Genomic DNA, 20,906 nt, shown 5'->3' with positions numbered 1-20,906 from the left:
GTCTGTTATTAAATGCATTGCTGTTGTTGTTGTTTTGAATGAGCAAGGGGGAGTTTGAGCTAGTACGATAGTTGGATATTTTTTTTTTTTTTTGGAGTAGTTCCCGCCTACATGCACTCCCAGTACTATAATATATATGTATGTATGTATATATCTATATAACGCTATATAATACAAATATGTTGTCCCATAATTATTTTACTTATTTCTGATTTTTCGTTCTTTTTGTGTTGTTGTTGTTGTTGTTATTTTCTTACTGTTCTGCTAAAAAGTGTTATCATAAAATTTTGCGATCATAAAAATGGCTATTATCAAAAAGAATGTTATTTTTTTTATACTATGTTTGCATACTTATTTGTGTATGCTTGTACATGTGTGTGTGTGTGTGTGTGTATGTATATGTACAAAAGTCGCAAGTCGCGTAATTTACGTTGTTGTTGCTGCATGGGGGGAAGTTTCTGGGATTCAAAATGCCAATAATCAAGAACCAAGGAACATACTTAAAAAAAAGTTAAATGGTTCTCTCTCTGCCTCTCTCTTTCGCTGTCTCTCGTTCTCTCTTACAGCTCAGTTACCGCATAGTTGCTCTCATCGGTTATCGCCGGCGGCGGCGGCGGCAGATCATCATCATCGTCCATGACGCCAGCGGCAACAGTTGCTGCTGCAGTTCCGCCTGCAACGCCGACGCCGCCGTTGTGCATCGCCAGGCCATTGGCCGCCTTGCCGTTGAGTGTTTGGGCGCGTGTTTTGGGGGGCGTGGCATCTACCGTGTTGCCCAGATGTGTTTGTGCCTCGAGCGGCGGCGGAGGCAGTGCAGCATCATCATTATTGGCGGCGCCATTCTGCAACTGCAATTGCAATTGCAATTGCGCTGCATCATTGAGATTCTGGGCGGGCTGTGCCGACGGTGGCGGTGGGGAGGTGGGCGTGCCAATGCGTGGAGGCGGTATCGCCTTCATTTGTGGCGGCAACTTCATCGGTGGCCGCTGCAAGGTTCTGCAAGAATCGGATTGAGATGATGCATCAGTTTGGCTTGCAACTTACTTGGAGTAATTCTGTGTCTGATGATGCTGCTGCTGTTGCTGATAAATGGATTCCACCTTGGGTTGCTCCGCATCCTTGGGTATTTCGGGCAGCGGACAGTTCAATATCGATGGCTTATATTTGGGATCAAATTTACCGCCCTGCCGCAATGTGGAACACTTGTAGATCTGCTTATCGCGATCATAGATGCCCGCATCCAAAGTGGTGCTAATTGGCACCACTTCAGTATCCGGCGGCAGCTGTTGTTGTTGTTGCTGCTGCTGTGGTGACTTCAGCTGATGGGCATGCGGATGCAGTTGCTGTTGTTGCTGTGACGGTGGCGGCGGTTGTTGTGACTGCTGCTGCTGCTGTTGCTGGTGGGGATGCGGATGCGGATGTGGATGTGGATTCGTTTGTTGCTGCTGCGAATGATGCGGATTTGGCGGCGGTTGCGACTGCACCGACGACGACGACGACGGCTGGTGATGATGCGCTGGGATTTGTGGTCCACCCTGGCTATTCTGTCGTCGCATTGTCGCCAAATTGGACACATAAATGGAACCCTGACTGACCGCCACCAGCGGCTGATATATCGAATGCGGATTACCTCCATTCTGCGCCAATTGACCCGCCAAATGTGCCGGAATCTGTTGATAAATCTGACTCTGACCCGGCGGCGGCAAATGATGCTGCTGGGCATGATGTGCCGCCGCTGCCGTCGTATATGTTCCATACTGTTGAGCCTGCGCCTGAGCCTGTGCCTGGGCCTGAGCCTGCTGCTGGTGATAGATGGCATGCTGATGCTGTACGGCGGCAGCGACGGCAGCCGAGTGTGAATGGGGATGTGCATGGGGATGAGCGTGTGGATGCTGATGCGGATGATGGCAATAGATTGGCTGTGGACCCAATTGTTGTTGTTGCTGCTGCTGTTGCTGCTGCTGCTGCTGTGCCTGCTGCTGGGCATGGGCATGGGCGTGGGCCTGGGCCTGGGCCACCTGGGCCTGTGTCGTCGGCGGTACGGAGGAAGCGGCGGCTGCGGCGGCGACGGCGGCGGCTGGCGACGATTTTCAGTAAAAGTCATTGGCTTCCAAAGTTTTGCATTGTTTGCTTAGGGTTGCATATTTACCGTTATTGGGACCTAAAATGTACACACAATTAGCAAGGCGGATGAGGATTCGGATACGGATGCGGATGCGGACACGGATGCGGACACGGATGAGACGGTTACGTGGATATCAGTGGGCGATGGAAAGAAAATGAAACCAATAAGCATTAAAACTACATTGCAACACCATTTTCAAAATGATTCCCTATAGTGCAATGGGATTATTTCAAAGAAATTCCGAAATTCCTCCAAGAAAAAGTAACAAAATGTCAACAATCACATTAACAGTTCAACATAATTTCAAATCATAGCTACTAGTTATATAAATAATAGAAATTTTGAATCCTTAAATCCATCTAACATCTTCCTATCACAGTAGTTTAACATGGTTTAACTCTTTATGTTAACTAACAGAAGTTTCGAATTTTCAGAATAATATTGGAAAACTTTAAATTTTAAACAAAAAATAGTCTGATTTCAAAAAAAAATATTATTATTTAGTAGACAGATTTGTATGTAAGCGTTTTATATAACGGTTTCTCCGAAGAAAGTGAAAGTGTAGCTTTTATTTTGTTTGTACTTTTGTAATCCTAAGAAATTGAAAATAAAATATTGACAAACATTCAAGGGGATCTTATATAATTTTTTATATATGAGATACACTAAGCAATAAGTATAAATGTTTTGAAAAATCGAAGATCAATATATTAACACATTGCCTATCTGTCTAAATATTGATAAGCTAAGCTGATCCGAAACACATTTTATTAATTCATCTTAAGCGACCGTTAATCATCCGGTTGTGTCTATTTTTGTATAGATTATAGACTATAGTAATTGATGCTTTATATTATAAAGTTTATATCTTAAGTTTATAATATATAAACTTTATAATCAAGATAAGTTTGTTTTCAGCTTGAAATTAAGTACAGCTTTAATTCGAAAACGCAGAGAAAAATTGTGAATTAAGCAGAGCCTATGTTAACTTTCTCATTATGTTATTTAAGAGATATTTTAATGTCAAAGAAGCTGTTAACGTTGCATGTTAACTTTCTCATTATATTATTTAAGAGATTTTTGAATGTTAAGGAAGCTGTTAACGTTGCATGTTAACTTTCTCATTATGTTATTTAAGAGATTTTTTAATGTTAAAGAAGCTGTTATCGATGCAATTTGAAAATATTGAATTCTTAGTAACTGCTCGTACTTAGATAAATGATATTTAAACACTCAATGGAGCAACTCAAGATGCAAAGAAAGTTGGTGTTAAAGAGAAGATGGTTGAGAAGGAAGAAAGTGATAGCAATTGATAGACTGCAAGATGGGAATGTGGTGCAGTGGGATTGTGATAGTGATGCTAATAGTGCTAGTGATGGCATTGTGGGTGTCTATGTGTGTGTTGTTGTTGTTGGTGGTGGTGGCGGTGATGGATTTCTGTCGGAGATTGCACTTACCAGTCATATGGGTGGGGCTGTGGTTATGCGAAGGCAGTCGACCCAGCGTATGGGTGCCCATTGCCCGCATATTCTGCTGGATGTGAGCGTGTGCCATCATCTCGTGGTGCTGCCGTTTGTTGGGATGCTGCAGCGTGTGGGAGCCGCTGATCACTGGGGGACTGAAGTGCCTGCAATTAGAGGTGGGGTATCCAAAAGCTGCAATGGGATCAGTCTAGGGATCAATGAACACCTACCCGTTATGGTTGCGCGGCAATGTGCGTGCCGCATTCATCATCTGCTGATGGTTCTGTGGTGCCGGATGCGATATATACGATGGCTCATCCACCTGGGCGTAATCATTACGCTTGCGTATATAGATCCATGTATGTGAATCAACCCACACCATTATGGTTAGCAAAATTGCAGCTATAAAGCTGGCTATCAGCATTAGGACCAGGCCAAGAAGTCCACCCTCGCAAAGGCCACGGGCCGCAGCCAGGAAATTATGATGAACCGCCTTGCAGTCGACCAATGCGGTCAGTTGGGTCAACAGCCTTTCGCTGCTATTCAAATCCGCATTCACTGCACCCAACTTCGGTTGCAGTCCCGAGCTCTTGAACAGCACCAGCGAGATCTTCATGACGGTGGCCATGGCACTGCGCGCATTATTTAGCGAATTCTGTGATTCACGGAGTCGTTGGGTGAAGGGATTGGTGTGTCCGGGCTCGCATTGGGTGTAGTGCAGCAGGACATTGGTGGGCAAATCTCTGGGTGCCGTGGAGACTAGAAAATCAGCGGGGCTAATGCATAAATCTCCCACAGCCACCGAGGAGGACAGATACAGGCCGGACATCAACCAGGAGCCGGTTACGGCCAGCAGACCACACACACTGAACAATATCAAGGCGCAGCGGGAATGCCGGGCCACGCCCACAAGCAGCACGGCACAGAGGACGAGTAGCAGGGCCAGAGTTGCCACCGTGCCAGGCCAACGGATGAGCTCCCATTGGTCGCCGCGCTGTGCGTTAAAATGGAAGCCATGACATTGAATTGACATTGAATCAAGAAGATGATCTACTCACAGTGAGGAAGTGCGTCATGGAGATGCCCATTAATGGTCGCCGAATATCGCTGGCAGCATTCGTTGCCAACGTCACATTACCCTGCACAATATTCAGCGAGACAAAGAGCTTGGATAGCGCCGTCTGATTGGAAACCGGCTGATCAAAGATATCCGCCAACTCCACCAACTGCGGCCGTATGCGATTCGTCAGCGTGTTCTCCAATATATGCGTCTGATTGCGAATCGTTGTCACCAAATTGTCGACCTTTCGTCCCGCCGTCAGCACCTCGAGCAGCCCATTGTGCAGATCATCATTTCCATAGAGACCAAGTCCAATCGCCGCACAGCACATCACCGTGACTATGGACAGGGCCACCTTTAAGCTGGTTATCGAGTGCGCCGGACGCGGCTTCCGGTCGCAACAACGGGTCATCAAATAGAACAGCAGTCCCAGCAGTGAGACAATCAACAGCGCTGCCGGCACCGATCCCAATATTCCCAGGCTCTATATCGAGAAGCGAGATGACGTTAAGATTAATAAAATATTGCATTTTTTAACAACATTTACTGACATTATTCAAATCAAAAGAGACCATTTTTAAACTTTAAATTAAATCTTTAAATCTTTGTATATACTCTGTAATTATTTCAAAGACTATACATTGGATACATTTTTTTAAAAATAAAATTAAAAGTTGTCTTATTTAATCTTATAATCTGTTATTATTTAAAAGAATTTTTACAAAGTTTAGAGATGGATTAAATATATGTTTATCAAATGGTAGAAATTAATTAATTTAAAAAAAAAGAGCTAAGCAGATTTAAAATGGAGAATTAACCAGGAAAAGGTATGATAGAAACAATGAATGTCTCCTATGATGTTAAAAACGCCAATTTAAATCAGAGTGAGCAATAATTTCATCCATCAAGACAGGGAAAGATTTTTTTAATTTCTTTTTTTTAATTTAAATGTTAATTTGGGCATTCTGTAAATATTTACACATAGCAAAAAGAGACTAGATATAGGCATTTCAGATTCTCTAAAGTCTCAAAATATTTAGTATATTTGGATAAAAATAACAGAAGTTTAACGAGATACTATATTCTCTAGTTTGAAGTCAACTAAGTTAGATTATTGCAAAGCTAAAGATAATTATTGTAAGAATTTATTATTCATTACATTTGATAAATAACATCTGGAAAATTAACACTGTAATTCAAATTTTTTAAGGCTACTATTATTCTGAAGTATATTGGGTACACACTTTAAGAGATACATGGGTATACATTAGAGTGGGTCAATTTTTATTTCGCGACAAAGCGAAAATCGTAATCTACGATGAATTCTGAGAAGAATTGCCCAAGAAACCATGGGTCTATATTTTAGACTCTAAAATCAACATTTTTACTTTTATATATTAAATTTAGTTGGCGGTCCTAACTAGTTTTATTTTAATTGAATTTTAATTAATTGAATTTTAAACATAAGCACTTTTGTCAAGTTTCTTAGAAAATTCAATAAAACAGTTAGTTTTTCATTAAATTGAAAATTCAATTTAAAAAAACTGACAACTTATTTTTATCTCCAAAATCATCATAAATCGCCCTTTATTTGGGCTTTTAAGTTTTTGTTTTATTTGATTTAGAGGTAAGTTCCACTTAACAGACAATTACCAATATATATAAAATACGTTTAACTTCTCCGTAAAAAGTGAAAGCTTGATATTGTTTTTAGACCCATGGTTTCTTGGGCAGTTTTTCTTAGAATTCATTGTAGATTACGATTTTTATAGCCGCTTTGTGCTTTTTATTTTACTCCATAGAAATTGTCCCACTCTGGTATACATACATAAATTTCCACTTCATTTTTTTTATACATATTTCATCATCTTAGAAGAGAGGGGCTTACAAACTATACAAGCAATCGTGTAATTCCCGACAGATTCTCAGGATTACGGGCTCTACTTACCTCCAAATAGATCTCATCATTGGGCCGAAACGTGCTGTTGATCTTGTGGAACGTGATGTTGTAGTGAGGCAATGCGTGCAGCAGCTTGGCTATCACTGGCACCTTATACTGATCCGTAAACTCATGATAGTCGCCCATCCTGGACTTGGGACTGTCAGACTACTGTGTGCTTAATGCTCACTGCTCCGCGTATGTGATGCAAATGAAGTGTGGAATGGAGATTGGAGAATGCGAAATGTATAAAGATGATAACGATGACGATAACGGGTGACGATGATGGTGATGGTGATGGTGATGGTGTTGGTGTTCGTGATGCTGGTGGTGTTGGTGATGGTGACGGAGTGGAGTGCGGTGCTCCTGCGGCTGCCTCGTCGTCGTGCGTCGTGCTCTCGGGGCAGAGTTCTAAACTCTTGACATCAAATTGTCGCACACTGTGGCAGCGAGGGGAGGACGACAAGGAAATACAATTAGTTCACAAGGTTCTCAAGGATGTGTGGCTCATTCAACACAATTTAGGCGTGGTTTTGGCACGTTCCAACTGTGGTTCATATTGTCTGGTATACACACATACATGCATATACACATATACTTATGAATATGGAACGAACTTAGATATGTATGTACATAAGTGTGTATAGTATGTAGTGTGATGAAAGGATAAAAAAAACTTTCTTATCACTTTACAAGTTTCTATGCATTTCATTAAGGAAATTATTTGTAACATGTATATATATTATTTACATTACAATAATACTATTTGACAAATCTGAAAGCTTTTACCTTTATTAAGTAATTAACAAAAATTAAAATTACATTTAAATTGGGGAAAAACACAATATGCTTTACGCATTAGGATATGCTTATTGGAAACACTTTTTGCTCAATTTTACAGTTATCAGTGGGGAAATACATATATTTATTGGACATGAAGAGATCTTGTACACATTTTCACTCTTTAAGCAAAACACATGAATGTCCGGCACAATTGGCTCTTCACATTGATGTGTGTGCGTGTGCGTGTGTGTGTGTGTTGTGTGGGCATGGTCTTTATTATTTAATAAGCATGTGGGCGTACGTACGCTCACAACCCAGATTGAGTTTCTGCCATGTTTCTGCACTTTAATTAAAAATTGTCTGTGCAACGCGTTCTTGCTCCCATTTTTTCAACGATTCTTCCACTCACACACATATACACAGGCAGCGACACCGACAGAGAGAACACGAGCACGCACACAAACACCCTTAAATCTCAGCTCCGGCGACCGCCCGCACACTGTATCCGTGTTCTGTTATTGATGCTGCCACTGTCGGCTGCGGCTGCCCAGCGCAATAGCAATTTTGTTCACTTGTCTTCCTCTTCCTCAACTTTTGCTCATCTTGCAGACAACAAAAACAAAAACAACAACAACAAGAACAACAACAACGGCAATGAGTACGAAATACGAGTTCGAGTACGAGTACGAGTAACGGTTAAAAGGTAACGGCCAGGCGCGCACTCATTCACTGCACTCCACTCTTATTGCCCGCCTGCTCTCGTTCGCTCTTTTCAGTTTCTCTCTCGCTATGCTCTCTCAACAACTTGCGCGCTAACGCTGTTATACTTTTCATTGTTGTTGTTACTGCTCCCGTTATTGTTGCTTTTGTCCTGGTCCTGTGTGTGTGTGTGTGTGTGTGCGAGCTTCTGTACCACTGTACTTGCGTGTGTGTGTGAGTGAGTTTGTATATCTATTGATTAAAAGTTCGCTGTTTCCTTATTCCTTATGCTCAGTCTCTCGTTGAGCTCGTGCCACGCACTCGTAATTGCCCACCCCACTCCACCGTTGAAATGCAGTCGGCAGCGCAGCATCTTGCGCTTAGTTAGTTGTAGTTGCGGCTGTGAGCTTTTTGCCAATTGGACATTGCAAAATTTGACAGTTTCCTATTGAAGTGCGACCAGAGTTGCCCACAACTTCCGCATACACACACACACACACGCCCACTACGCATATCAGCGCGGGCGCATGTGTGTGTGCGTTACATACATATGTACATACATGCATGAATATATTGTGCATACGTCTTTATGTACATACATACATATTTATATTGCTATCTTTTTAGGGCACGCACAATCACACGCACGCCCACGAATCCCAGAGCGATACTTCAACCCAAGCTTTTAATAATAACAACACTTTTTTTCAAACACATACACACACGCACACATGCATGTACAAGCACATATATAAGTAATTTATGTACTTATGTACATAATTTACATATTTTGCATGCACCATTTTTCGGTAGGACATTACAAAAACACTCCCTTTTGCAAAATGGGTACACAATTTTTCACAACAAACAAAGCTCTGGCGTTCACCGCATTCAAAATCCGTCTTACTTTTAATTTTCGGCAGTCACAGCCACGAAACGTAAAATGTAAACGACGTTACACTTTGTTTAACAAGTTTTTCGCATTTTCATTAGTTATTTATGATTTCTGTTTGAATTGTTTGTATTTATTTTTTTTAAATATTTTATATTTGTTTTTTCTTTCTTTTTATTGCTGCATGCAACGTTGTCGACATAAATGTCCTGCAGGAACTTCACATTCCGAAGACTGAGCAAAGTATGAAAATTTTTTGTCGTTCAACTTGGTCACACCCTCTAGATAATGCATACGATGTTGATATGCCATAGAGGGCACGTTTAGCAGTTACAGGATAACAGGAGACTGAAGTCCTTTGAGCGCTCTCGTGCTCCATGCGCAATTTCCCACCCCCTCAGCTTTTCACACTGTCAGTGTGTACCTACTCACGCAGATGATTAAAAATATCGACAGCAATCAGTGCAGGCACACACTGCTTACACTATTTTATGCTATGTTCACATCGCGGCGCAAAGTGTAACAGCTTTACAGTGCAATGTGAATGCCAAATGCATTGTCACAGTTTTCACTTTGTGTGACAGATTCACTGTGACTGCGAACAGTGTGAAGCACATAGCCAAAGTATGGCAGCAATTTCAGATCAAATTGCAAAATAAATCTTTTTATTGATGATAACATGATCAAGCGCGCAATTTAAATATTTAATACATTTAAAAAAATTTTTTTAATTTTACATTAAGATTAAGTATTAAATTCTGTACAAATATTCAAACATGCTACATGAAAAATTAAGAAAAATTAGAAAACTGTTAGATTTTTCAATGTATCTTTTTTCGGAAAATAAACTTTTTTTAGGTATGAAAAATCGAACCAGATCAGAAATTTTTACTGGGTGGCAACCTTTGGTTTTTTTTAGATACCATTTCCAATTAAAATAACAAGAACGAACAGGGCTCGCAGCCGTTTTCGCCGTCCGTCTTCGTGTCCGTGACGCAAAATTGTTACTTTTATGCTACTCCCCGCTCCACCCACGCAAGAAGCAGCAGCAGCCGAGTGTTTAGCATATTTAGGATGAGTGTTTTACCGTTTGTACGCGGCGTTGACTTTACAAAAAATGATTTCAGCGTAAGTAAATTGTGTTGTTGTTGTTGTTGGTATTGCTGGTGTGTGGCTAAATGCGGAATGTAAATGAAAATGCTAAATTAAGTGCAGCACCTGCACAAAGAGGTCATACGCAGGTCTAAGTTGAGCGGTTCAGTCATTCGATCAGATAAAAGAAAAAAATTTATAATCATTCACGGCGAATTTGTCATCATCAGCGCACAGCTGCTGCTGCTGTTGCTGCTGACGTTGACGGCGACGCTGACGGCGACGGCGACGCCGACGCAAACACCAACTTTCGACGTCGACGTTGATGTTAATGTTGTTATTGATGTTTATTTTGATATTGATATTTTGTTTTCGCCTTTGCAGAAAACATTCCCCAGCTCCATGCGGCAAATGTCGAGTGTCCAGTGGCTGACACTGGACCACACACAGCTACACGAGATCCCCGAGGAGCTGGGCCACCTGCAGAAGCTGGAGCATCTGTCACTCAATCACAATCGGCTGGAGAAGCTCTTTGGTGAGCTGACGGAGCTGACAAGCCTGCGTTCCTTGGATCTGCGACACAATCAGCTGAAGAACAGCGGCATTCCGCCGGAATTGTTCCATTTGGAGGAGCTGACGACGTTGGATCTATCGCACAATCGACTCAAGGAGGTGCCCGAGGGATTGGAGCGTGCCAAGAATTTAATAGTGCTAAATCTAAGCTATAATCAAATTGATAGCATACCCACGCCGCTGTTCATCCACTTGACGGATCTGCTCTTTCTCGATTTGTCGCACAATCAATTGGAGACGCTGCCGCCACAGACGCGACGTTTGATCAATTTGAAGACATTGGATTTATCAAATAATCCACTGGAGCTGTTCCAGCTGCGTCAGTTGCCATCGCTGCAGAGTCTCGAGGTGCTGAACATGAGTGGGACACAGCGAACGCTACTCAATTTCCCCACCAGCATCGACAGTCTGGCCAATCTCTGTGAGCTGGATCTATCGCACAATGCACTGCCCAAGTTGCCCGACTGTGTGTACAATGTGAGCACCTTGGTGCGCCTCAATCTCAGTGATAATGAGATTAACGAGCTGAGCGCCAGCTTGGAGCATTGGCAACGGCTCGAGTCATTGAATTTATCCCGCAATCAGTTGACCATCCTGCCCGCCGCCCTCTGCAAGCTGTCGCGACTGCGACGACTCTTTGTCAACGATAATAAGCTGAATTTTGAGGGCATCCCGTCGGGAATTGGCAAACTGGGTGCCCTCGAATGCTTCTCGGCGGCAAACAATTTGCTGGAAATGGTGCCCGAGGGATTGTGTCGTTGTGGTGCACTTAAGCAGTTGAATTTGAGTAGCAATCGATTGATCACACTGCCGGATGCCATACATCTGTTGGAGGGACTCGATCAATTGGATTTGCGTGATAACCCGGACCTGGTGATGCCACCGAAGCCCAGTGAAGCCAGCAAGGCGACCAGTTTGGAATTCTACAACATTGATTTCTCGCTGCCAACACAATTACGTTTGGCCGGAGCCGCCGTGCCTCCATCGATTCCCGCAACGTCCACGCCCAAGGATGCGACGGCGCGTAAGATTCGTTTGCGTCGTGGCCCGCGGGCGGAAGGTGATGGCGGCCAGGATGCGGCCAAGGTGCTAAAGGGCATGAAGGATGTGGCCAAGGATAAGAATAAGGATGATAACGATGCCACGCATGCGGAATCATTGAAACCAAAACGATGGGACGAGTCACTGGAGAAGCCACAGCTGGACTATTCCAAATTCTTTGAGAAGGAGGATGGTCAACAGCCCGGTCTCACCATCTGGGAGATTGAGAACTTTCTGCCCAACAAAATTGAGGAAGTGGTTCATGGTAAATTCTACGAGGGTGATTGCTACATTGTCTTAAAGACCAGATACGATGAACTGCACACGCTCAGCTGGGAGATCTTCTTCTGGATTGGCAATGAGGCGACGTTGGATAAGAGAGCCTGTGCCGCCATCCATGCCGTCAATTTGCGCAATTATCTGGGCGCCCGGTGTCGCACCATTCGCGAGGAGCAGGGCGATGAATCCGAAGAGTTTCTCGCACTCTTCGAAACGGAGGTCATCTACATCGAAGGCGGACGCACGGCCACTGGTTTCTATACCATCGAGGAGATGATTCACATTACACGATTATACCTGGTGCATGCCTATGGCGCAAGTATTCATCTGGAGCCGGTGGCCATGGTCCTGCAATCGCTGGATCCACGGCATGCCTTCGTCCTGGATGTGGGCACACGTATACATATCTGGTTGGGCAAACGATCCAAAAATACGCTCAACTCAAAGGCCCGCCTCATGGCCGAGAAGATTAACAAGACGGAGCGCAAGAATAAATGCGATATACTTGTCGATATGCAGGGTGAGGAGAGTGCCGAGTTCTGGGAAGCATTCGATGTGCTGCCCGAGGAGGTGGCCGATCTGCCGCCACCGGAGGAACATATCGATGAGGACTATGCGCCCGTCCAGCCACGCCTCTATCAAGTGCAACTGGGCATGGGATATCTGGAACTGCCGCAGGTTGAGCTGCCGGAACAGAAGCTATCACATACGCTGCTCAATAGCAAGCACGTCTACATCCTCGACTGCTACACGGATCTGTTTGTCTGGTTTGGCAAGAAGTCAACCCGCTTGGTTCGTGCCGCCGCCGTCAAGTTGAGTCGGGAGCTCTTCAACATGATGGATCGTCCGGATTGTGCGCTCGTCATGCGTGTTGCCGAGGGCAATGAGATGCAAATCTTTCGCATCAAATTCCCCGGCTGGGATGAGGTTATGGCTGTCGATTTCACCCGCACGGCCAAATCGGTGGCCAAAACTGGAGCCAATCTCACCGAGTGGGCGATTCAACAGAAGACGCGTACGGATCTGAGGGCATTATTTATGCCCCGACAGAGCGCCATGCCATTGGCTGAGGCTGAACAGCTGGAGGAGGAATGGAACTACGATCTCGAGATGATGGAGGCCTTTGTGCTCGAGAACAAAAAGTTTGTTCGCCTGCCCGAGGAGGAGCTCGGACATTTCTATACCGGTGAATGTTATGTGTTTCTCTGTCGCTACTGCATACCCGTCGACGATGTGGACAGTGGGGAACCTGGTGCAACTGGTGGTGCTGGTGCTGGTGCTGAGGGGATTGGCGGGGATGACAGCAAGTCAGCGCCGCCAGAGGATGAAATCGAGTGTGTCGTCTATTTCTGGCAGGGACGCAATGCCGGCAACATGGGTTGGCTCACATTCACATTCACGCTGCAAAAGAAGTTCAAGGCCATGTTCGGTGAGGAGCTCGAAGTGATGCGCATCTTTCAGCAGCAGGAGAGCCTTAAATTCATGTCCCACTTCAAGCGCAAGTTCATCATCCACACCGGCAAACGCAAGAGCAAATCTTTAACGCCCGATGGCAAACCCGCCGTCGAGTTCTTCCACCTGCGATCCAATGGCGGAGCATTGACCACACGACTCATACAAATTCAGCCGGATGCAGTGCACCTCAACTCGGCATTCTGGTGAGTGATCCTCCCCCTCCTCCTCCTTCTCTGAATCTAGCATTTATTTAAAGTCTATGAAACGCTTTCAATGACAAATTTAACTTGTGGCAAAGGCTACAATCGAGCGAAACCAACTGCGAGAGACCCTGTACTTATTCTACAACAAGAAAAAATCAAACTAAGTATGTTTGACCCAACTTTTTTTTAGCAGTAAATTTTAAATTTAAAATCCAAGCTCTTTCTATGCTAGACTCTACGTATTTGGTCATTTTTAATCAAAGTTTAAAGTTATTAAAACAGTGTCTAGGGAAAGTATTTAAAAACTGAACAGCGATTTAAAAAAAAAATTGATTTTTACATCTTTGACCTAAAATCAAAATATAGGCCAAAAAAAAACAACAGATAATTGACATTCCGCAGGGAAGTCGGTGACAAAGTGACAGTTTCAAGTTTTTGAAAAAGTGTCTAGGGGAACGTATAAAAAAAATGGAGTGATCGAATAAATTTTAATTTTCAAATTTTGATGTAGAATCTGTTGACTTTCAATGAAAATCGTGCTTATAAACTCAATTAATCGTCAAAAAAAATTCTTAAGTTAAATTTGTTAAAAATCGGTTCGCAACAATCGAGTTTGGACAATATCTTTAGATCTATACATTTTTATAGTTTGCCAAACTTTGTTTTACTTAAGCACTGGGCAATTGCAGTTAAATGGGTGATATCAAAAGTGAAATCAGGTGATATCAAAAATATAAATATATTTGTATTTTCCCACAAACTTCATTCTTCAGCTATATTGTTTATGTTCTCCTTGAGCTTTTTAAGCACAGGGTCTTGAAAATGTTTCATTGCGGTTTAGTGGTTGTTAACTGAAATTAATTTTAAATGAAATGAGACACATTGTTGAATTCGACGTAAAATATTTTCTCACATGCTTCATTAATATTAATATTGGTTCTCTCACATCTGGCATCGTTTAGCTATATTCTTCATGTGCCATTTGAAACGGAGGACGAGTCACAGTCGGGCATTGTGTATGTCTGGCTGGGCAGCAAGGCATGCAACGAGGAGGCGAAACTGGTCCAGGAGATTGCCGAACAGATGTTCAACAGTCCCTGGGTGAGCCTGCAGGTGAGTTTCGATAGTCAAATCCTTTCGAGTCCGCGAAATATTCTTATGTCATATCATTATGTCCTTTACAGATACTCAACGAGGGCGACGAGCCGGAGAACTTCTTTTGGGTGGCATTGGGCGGTCGCAAGCCATACGACACGGATGCGGAATATATGAATTACACGCGACTATTTAGGTGCTCCAATGAGCGTGGTTATTTTACGGTTGCCGAAAAGTGTGCCGACTTTTGTCAGGATGATCTGGCTGATGATGATATCATGATACTCGATAATGGGGAGCATGTCTTCCTCTGGATGGGACCACGTTGCAGTGAGGTTGAGGTCAAGTTGGCATATAAATCGGCCCAGGTTTATATACAGCACATGCGGATCGAACAGCCTGAAAGGCCGCGCAAACTATTCCTCACCATGAAGAACAAAGAATCGAGACGTTTCTCCAAATGCTTCCATGGCTGGAGTGCATTCAAGGTGTACATTTAAAGGCCGTGCGGTGCCGTGACAGAGTATCCGCCGGACATGACAATTTTCGACTGCAATATATAAACACACACGCACACATACCCGCAAACACACCCACACGACAAGAAAATCGCCAGCAAAATGTTTGTACTTTTATAATGTATTTAATTGTTTATTATTTTATTTAGATCCGTTGTTTATTTTATTTTACTTATTTTTTTTTATGTATATATATATACATATATATTTCGCCGCCCAATTAATTAATTAATTTAACACTCGCCCTTGTCTACGCAAAGTATTCTTTTATCTACATATATATACTATTGTATGTACTACTTATTATATACATATAAACTATTTATATGCTGAGCCGGCGAAATTTTTGTGCTAGTCCAGAAGGATGTTAATCCTCAGAAATCGAAACGATATCGTTAACGAAATAAATCCAAACAATTGCTAATTGCACAATGTCTTGCTGCTTGCAAAAATTCGCCAACTAATTGTACAAAATCATATTTATTGCAATTAATCAATTATACAATGAAAATGAATAAAAATGCCAATTTAAAACTCAACTTTCTAATTTATTTTAAAGAGTTCAAAAATTAAACGCACAAATTGAATCGATATACGATACTTTCGATATATACTATGTATGAACATTGTACAACAATGTCCTTGATTTATTGCGGCGGCAGTCGACTACATGAAATGGTTTTCGATAAGCAACAGGCTCAGTACGAGTTGAAGGTATCAAAAAAATTGATCGATTCTTTTAACCCGTTTTATGTAAGAGCAATAACAAGCTGTTGATTAACTTGGTTTATACGGCAGTGAAGGCGGCTTACATAAAGAGCATTAACGCGAAATATGATTTAGCAAAGTTTTTTATTTTCATTTAAGGGTAGGTCTGGGCTAAACTCCATATAAAAAAAACAGTGACGGAACGCAAGATATATTATCTCGCTTCAGTTCCGCTGGTGCGGTACTCACAAAAGGCACAAAAGGACGCACAAACAAATAAAAAGAGAACATTTGGTCTTCTTTACAACGGAGAAGAAGATAAAGTTGATAAAAGAAAAGGAGAAGTACCCGATCCTATGTGTACTAAATGAAAATAGCATTTCAATGCAATTTTTATAGATTGACCCAATATGCGCAACGCCTCCATTCCTCCTCCTCTGCTTTCTTCAGCATAGGGCATATGCTAACAATCCCGTCTCCTTAACTTAAAAACTTACCATTTTATTTATTTTTCAAGTTTGGCACTTTATTAAATGTAAACAAATCACAGCTGACGCACCAATGTGACCATTCAACATTTAAAAACTACAAAAAGTAATTCTAATTTGATAACGCTTAGTTGTCTAATAAGCTTGATAGCTGAAATGCTAATAAAAGTAAACTGCTCTTAACAATGTCAAAGCAAAATAGCTAAAAATATAAAAATGCACATCCAAAGCGGAAAAAATTTAAAAAATTTCATCTTTGACATTATCGAAGTCGCAGATTTCGATACACTTTAAAAATTGATCTGAAAATGGGCTTATGTTCGCGAGCTAAGCTGCCAACCCGTTTGTTTTTGGCTGCGACATGACTATTAATACAAGTTGGCAGCACTAGCTAGCGGCGTCGGTGTCTCTTTGCAGTGAGTGGAATCCGCGTTTATTTTTTTTGTTGCTGGCAAATTTATTAAAGAAAATCTGTCCAGCTGCGGTAAGTGATTTAAAATGCAGAACATAAAAAGGCGGCCAAATTGATTGAGACGAAGTACATCAATAATCTGTTTTGCATTCAACTTTCTGTGTGCGTTTTATTAATTTCAATCGACGCGTGTGTGTTTTTCGCGCTTTCCTCCATTTGTGGGGCCAAAGCTGTCGCGACACAAGATTCAGCGTAGCTTTCAACAGCTTTGCGGAACAGCAGACAGCGCTAAATAATGGATCTGTTTGACATTGTGCGAGCGGCACCGCCGCCAGAAAATGTCAGGGAGCCAACAGCTCGAGCTGCATCCGAAACTGACGCAAATAAAACAAAACAGAGAGCGGCTTCATCGTCTCCAGAGCCAGTAAACACATGTAATTCAGGTATATTTTGTTTGGACTTTAAAGAGTTATATGCAATATTAAATGATGTGTATATTTTAGGAGATGATTCAGACACAGATACTCTACGTTTTCCAATTAAAAGAACGTCAAAGAGCGATGCGGAAGCTGGCAAAATTGAGACTACTGAGAATACTGAGATTGTTGAGACTGCTGACATTGCTGCGAATCTAGATGATGACAATGATGCTGCTGATCATATTGCCGATGATGTTGACGATGTTGCTGATGATGTTGATGACCTTGATGGTGATGATGATGATGATGGTCAGCCACAGCCAGCACCACCCAAGACAAAGGCTCAGCAGAAAATGTTTGCAGACGTAATGTTGCCATTAAAAGATAAGGGCAAGATCGCTGTTGGCCAAATAAGGCCGTGTATTGTGCGCATTAAACGCTTGTCGCAGTCCGAGATTCAACGTTACATCACAGGGAAGGCGCCTAAACGCGGACGACCACGTAAGAATGTCGATGCTGATGGTTTTGTATCGCCGCCCAAAAAGCAAAAAATTGCCAATCCCAAGGTGCACATCAAGTTGACACAAAACGGTACCAAGCAACGGGAATCAATGAAATTCACACGGGCACCAACGCCGCCGCCACCGATGTCAACAGCGGGGAAATCGTTGTCATCCAAAATGGCCAAGAGATCGCCGTTGAAATGCGGCGCTAGTGCAGCGATGATCCGGCGTTATGGCAGGCGTGTCTTCAGCTGTGTCGTCAATGTCAAGCGGCTAAAACATTCCAATATTGCCGTACGCACAAATCGTAAATCAAAATCAAAGTTGTCGGTTTCGTTTAGCGAAGCTGTCGAAATCCTTGGCAGTAAACCGCGCAAATCTTCGTCCATTGGGGGCAATCCGAGAGCCCGGTCGAGTCTATGTGCTTCGGTGCCGACACGTCTTCAGCGTGTCGATGCCACTGGCAATGTGGTTGAAGACATTGAACTAAGTCCCAACGTGATGCTTAAAGCTCCTTCTGCTGCTACTGCTGCTGGTGTTGCTGGTGCTGCCAACTCATCACCCCGGACAAAACGTTCACGTGCCGGCGCCTGCAACAGTGGTCGGCGCGGTAGAAAGCCACGTTCAAGTTCTCTGCGCGTTCCAGTCTCTGGTCTTGCCAGCCTCAGTATCGATGACAGTCAGGCGGACAACGAAACTGGTGACGAGTACATTGGTAAGTGTTGTGACAATCGAATCAAAAGAATTACTAGTAATATTGCGTATTTTGTTGCAGTGCCGAATGATTTACCCGAGTATCAGACGCGAGGCGTGCGTCGTTCTGGCACTCCGAGTCCAGTTAAGAGAGTCACGACCACCACAGTAAGTGATAATGAATCGGAGGAAGAGAAATGTAAGACAACAGCGACAGTATCAACAGCCAAGGATCCAGAGAAAGAGACAGAGCCTCTCACAAAGGAAACGAAGCCTAAGAATATAGAGGAACCAGATGAGCAAGAGATCGAAAGGTTACAGTGGGTAACAGAACTGGATACGCCGAGCGAAAAGCAGGAGGAAGCCGACACAGAACAAAATCAAACAGCAAACTCCGAGCAGCAGACGAATGTGGCTGCAGAAGCGGATGCAGAAACGAATGCAGAAGCGGATGCAGAAGCGGATGCGGATGCGAAGCTGAAAGCAAAGGAACAGACAACACAGCTGGAGACAGAAGAGGAAGTTAAGCAGCGAGAGGAGCTGGAGAAGCTGGAATCAGAGCTAGATGCGAAGCTTGATCTAGAGCTGGATGCGAGCTTGAGTCAGGAGCTGGAAGCGAAGCTGGACGCAGAACTGGATACGGAAACGGCGCTGGATAATAAGAAAACATCTCCAATATTCCCGGCTATAGCCGATGATGTCACAACAGACGATATATTAGAAATTCAAACGTCTATCGAAGATGTACGTGAACTGCAAACTCCTCCCTCGCGACAAAATTCCCCACCTGTGTCACAGAAGCGCAGTTTACGCTTCGAATCACCCGAGTCGGACTCTAGCTTTAAATCGGCCCATGAGCTGGACACTGGCGAATTGCAAAATACGGACAAACCGAACAAATTGACGACGGTTCCGAAAACGCATACGTCAGAGGCGTCCGACTCGGATTTAATAACGCCAAACGCATCACAGAATACATTCAATGGCAGTGAGCCAGCGAGCAGTTCCAGCATAGTACAACCGCCATTTTCGCCCATCGGCGATATTCCCAACCTCGACGACGATGAACTGGGTCAACTTGTTGGTGCGTATCTTTTATTTGTTAATTCCGTGCCAATAATTTCTAATTGTCTAATTGTTTAACGATTGCAGCACCCGACTTTCAAATGAGCAACAGCCGTCATGCGATCTCCAGAGGAACTCTGGACGATATTATGACAGTATTGGAATCTTAGGTAATTCTAAAATAATAACACGACTCTTTCTGTCTCTCTCTATTTCAATGCAAACTCGTTTTATTTGTGTTTGTACATCGGGTTTTTTACTCATACATGCATATTTACAAGACTAGTTGAAAATGCATCAGTTGAGCACACACGACAGTATGATACCCTGTACCATCCTTTTATTTTTTATTCAAATTCTATGTTCGCTCTGTCTCGCTCACACTGCAATGTAACTTTTTTTTTGTTTCTACAGAATCGTTTCATCTTTCTGTTCTTTAGATATATGTTGAAAATAATCTATATTTAAATCTGACTGTTGCATACTTTCCACAAAGTTAATATATTCTTTGGTACAGGGTATATTTAATGTTTTTCTTTTTTTTTGTTGTTGCTCTAATCTTTAATTAATTGCAATACTAATAAATTGACTTTTATTTCTTATACAAACAAAGGCTTACAACTTTTATATATATTTCTTTGTTTTTTTTTTCTCTCCTATTAGAGATAAATTTACCTGGACATGGATCCTTGAAGGAAAGTTTTGAAGGAACTCAAATCAAATCATATTTTTTTTTTTTTTGTTTAACCCATTTGGGTAATAATATACTCAGTAATGTATACATAAATGTATATTTGCCTCACAAACGTTGGTGTATTTGTATATGAATAAAATACACATATGTTGTACGTTGTTTTGGGAGAGTACAGGGTATCAAGACTACTCTCGACATCTGCTCACTTCCATCAACAGCTCTAGTCGTCGCCCGAGCTCTTAGTTGACATAATATTAATATCTAAATTGGAGCACGGTTCACATGCATAACATAATCATAAACATTAATATGTTTAAGATGCTTAAAAGCAGTAAGGTTCGTTATGCTGATAAAATACAGACCGAAACACACACACATGCACACAAAACACTCACTCACACACTTTAAATAAGCATTAATTAAATTGCTCCCACTTTGATTCTTTTAAGTAGTTGTAAATTGAAATGATGTATTATTTACTTAATAAAGTCTATATGATTATAATTACATCATGGTATTTTTTTGTTTTAAATTTAAATTACGATTATTAATATTTTCAATTATACAGGTACTTTCTATGAGGTATAGAAAATCTTATAGACAGTTATTGGTATAGCTTGCAAGGAGTAGCAAAGGAATAGTTTAATGAAATTTAACTTAAAGATTTCTTATTATTTTTCATGCTTGGTAGGAATACTCAAAACATT

At 42.3% G+C, this 20,906-nt stretch overlaps 3 protein-coding genes across 5 annotated transcripts; 2 read left to right on the top strand and 1 right to left on the bottom strand.

The window, feature by feature from the left end:
• Positions 1-222: 222 nt before the first annotated feature.
• On the bottom strand, positions 223-6,909 carry LOC117785233 (protein tweety). 3 transcript variants are annotated; one of them, XM_034623166.1, is made up of 7 exons: positions 6,597-6,909; positions 4,647-5,132; positions 3,819-4,582; positions 3,583-3,752; positions 2,150-2,161; positions 1,045-2,077; positions 223-996 (listed from the first exon to the last, which is right to left on the bottom strand). In XM_034623166.1, the coding sequence occupies exons 1-7, from the start codon at positions 6,732-6,734 to the stop codon at positions 561-563; spliced, it is 3,039 nt and encodes a 1,012-aa protein (XP_034479057.1). In that variant the 5' UTR covers positions 6,735-6,909; the 3' UTR covers positions 223-560. The 3 variants fall into 3 exon arrangements, with proteins under 3 accessions (XP_034479057.1, XP_034479066.1, XP_034479050.1); XM_034623175.1 differs by having other exon boundaries at positions 3,583-3,743; XM_034623159.1 differs by lacking the exon at positions 2,150-2,161.
• Positions 6,910-9,891: 2,982 nt separating this feature from the next.
• Positions 9,892-15,756, top strand: LOC117793400 (protein flightless-1). The gene is made up of 4 exons (XM_034633714.1): positions 9,892-10,089; positions 10,438-13,604; positions 14,567-14,717; positions 14,789-15,756. Exons 1-4 carry the CDS (start codon positions 10,036-10,038, stop codon positions 15,197-15,199), a joined length of 3,783 nt encoding a protein of 1,260 aa, XP_034489605.1. The 5' UTR covers positions 9,892-10,035; the 3' UTR covers positions 15,200-15,756.
• Positions 15,757-16,795: 1,039 nt separating this feature from the next.
• Positions 16,796-20,708, top strand: LOC117793373 (nuclear-pore anchor). Its single transcript, XM_034633679.1, has 5 exons — positions 16,796-17,268; positions 17,329-18,462; positions 18,523-19,524; positions 19,593-19,675; positions 20,169-20,708. Exons 1-4 carry the CDS (start codon positions 17,121-17,123, stop codon positions 19,673-19,675), a joined length of 2,367 nt encoding a protein of 788 aa, XP_034489570.1. The 5' UTR covers positions 16,796-17,120; the 3' UTR covers positions 20,169-20,708.
• Positions 20,709-20,906: the final 198 nt, after the last annotated feature.

This window comes from Drosophila innubila, chromosome X, assembly GCF_004354385.1.
Source record: "Drosophila innubila isolate TH190305 chromosome X, UK_Dinn_1.0, whole genome shotgun sequence".
NCBI classification, from domain to species: domain Eukaryota; kingdom Metazoa; phylum Arthropoda; class Insecta; order Diptera; family Drosophilidae; genus Drosophila; species Drosophila innubila.
Note: the sequence above shows the minus strand (reverse complement) of the source record. Positions and strands in the feature narration are given on the sequence as shown.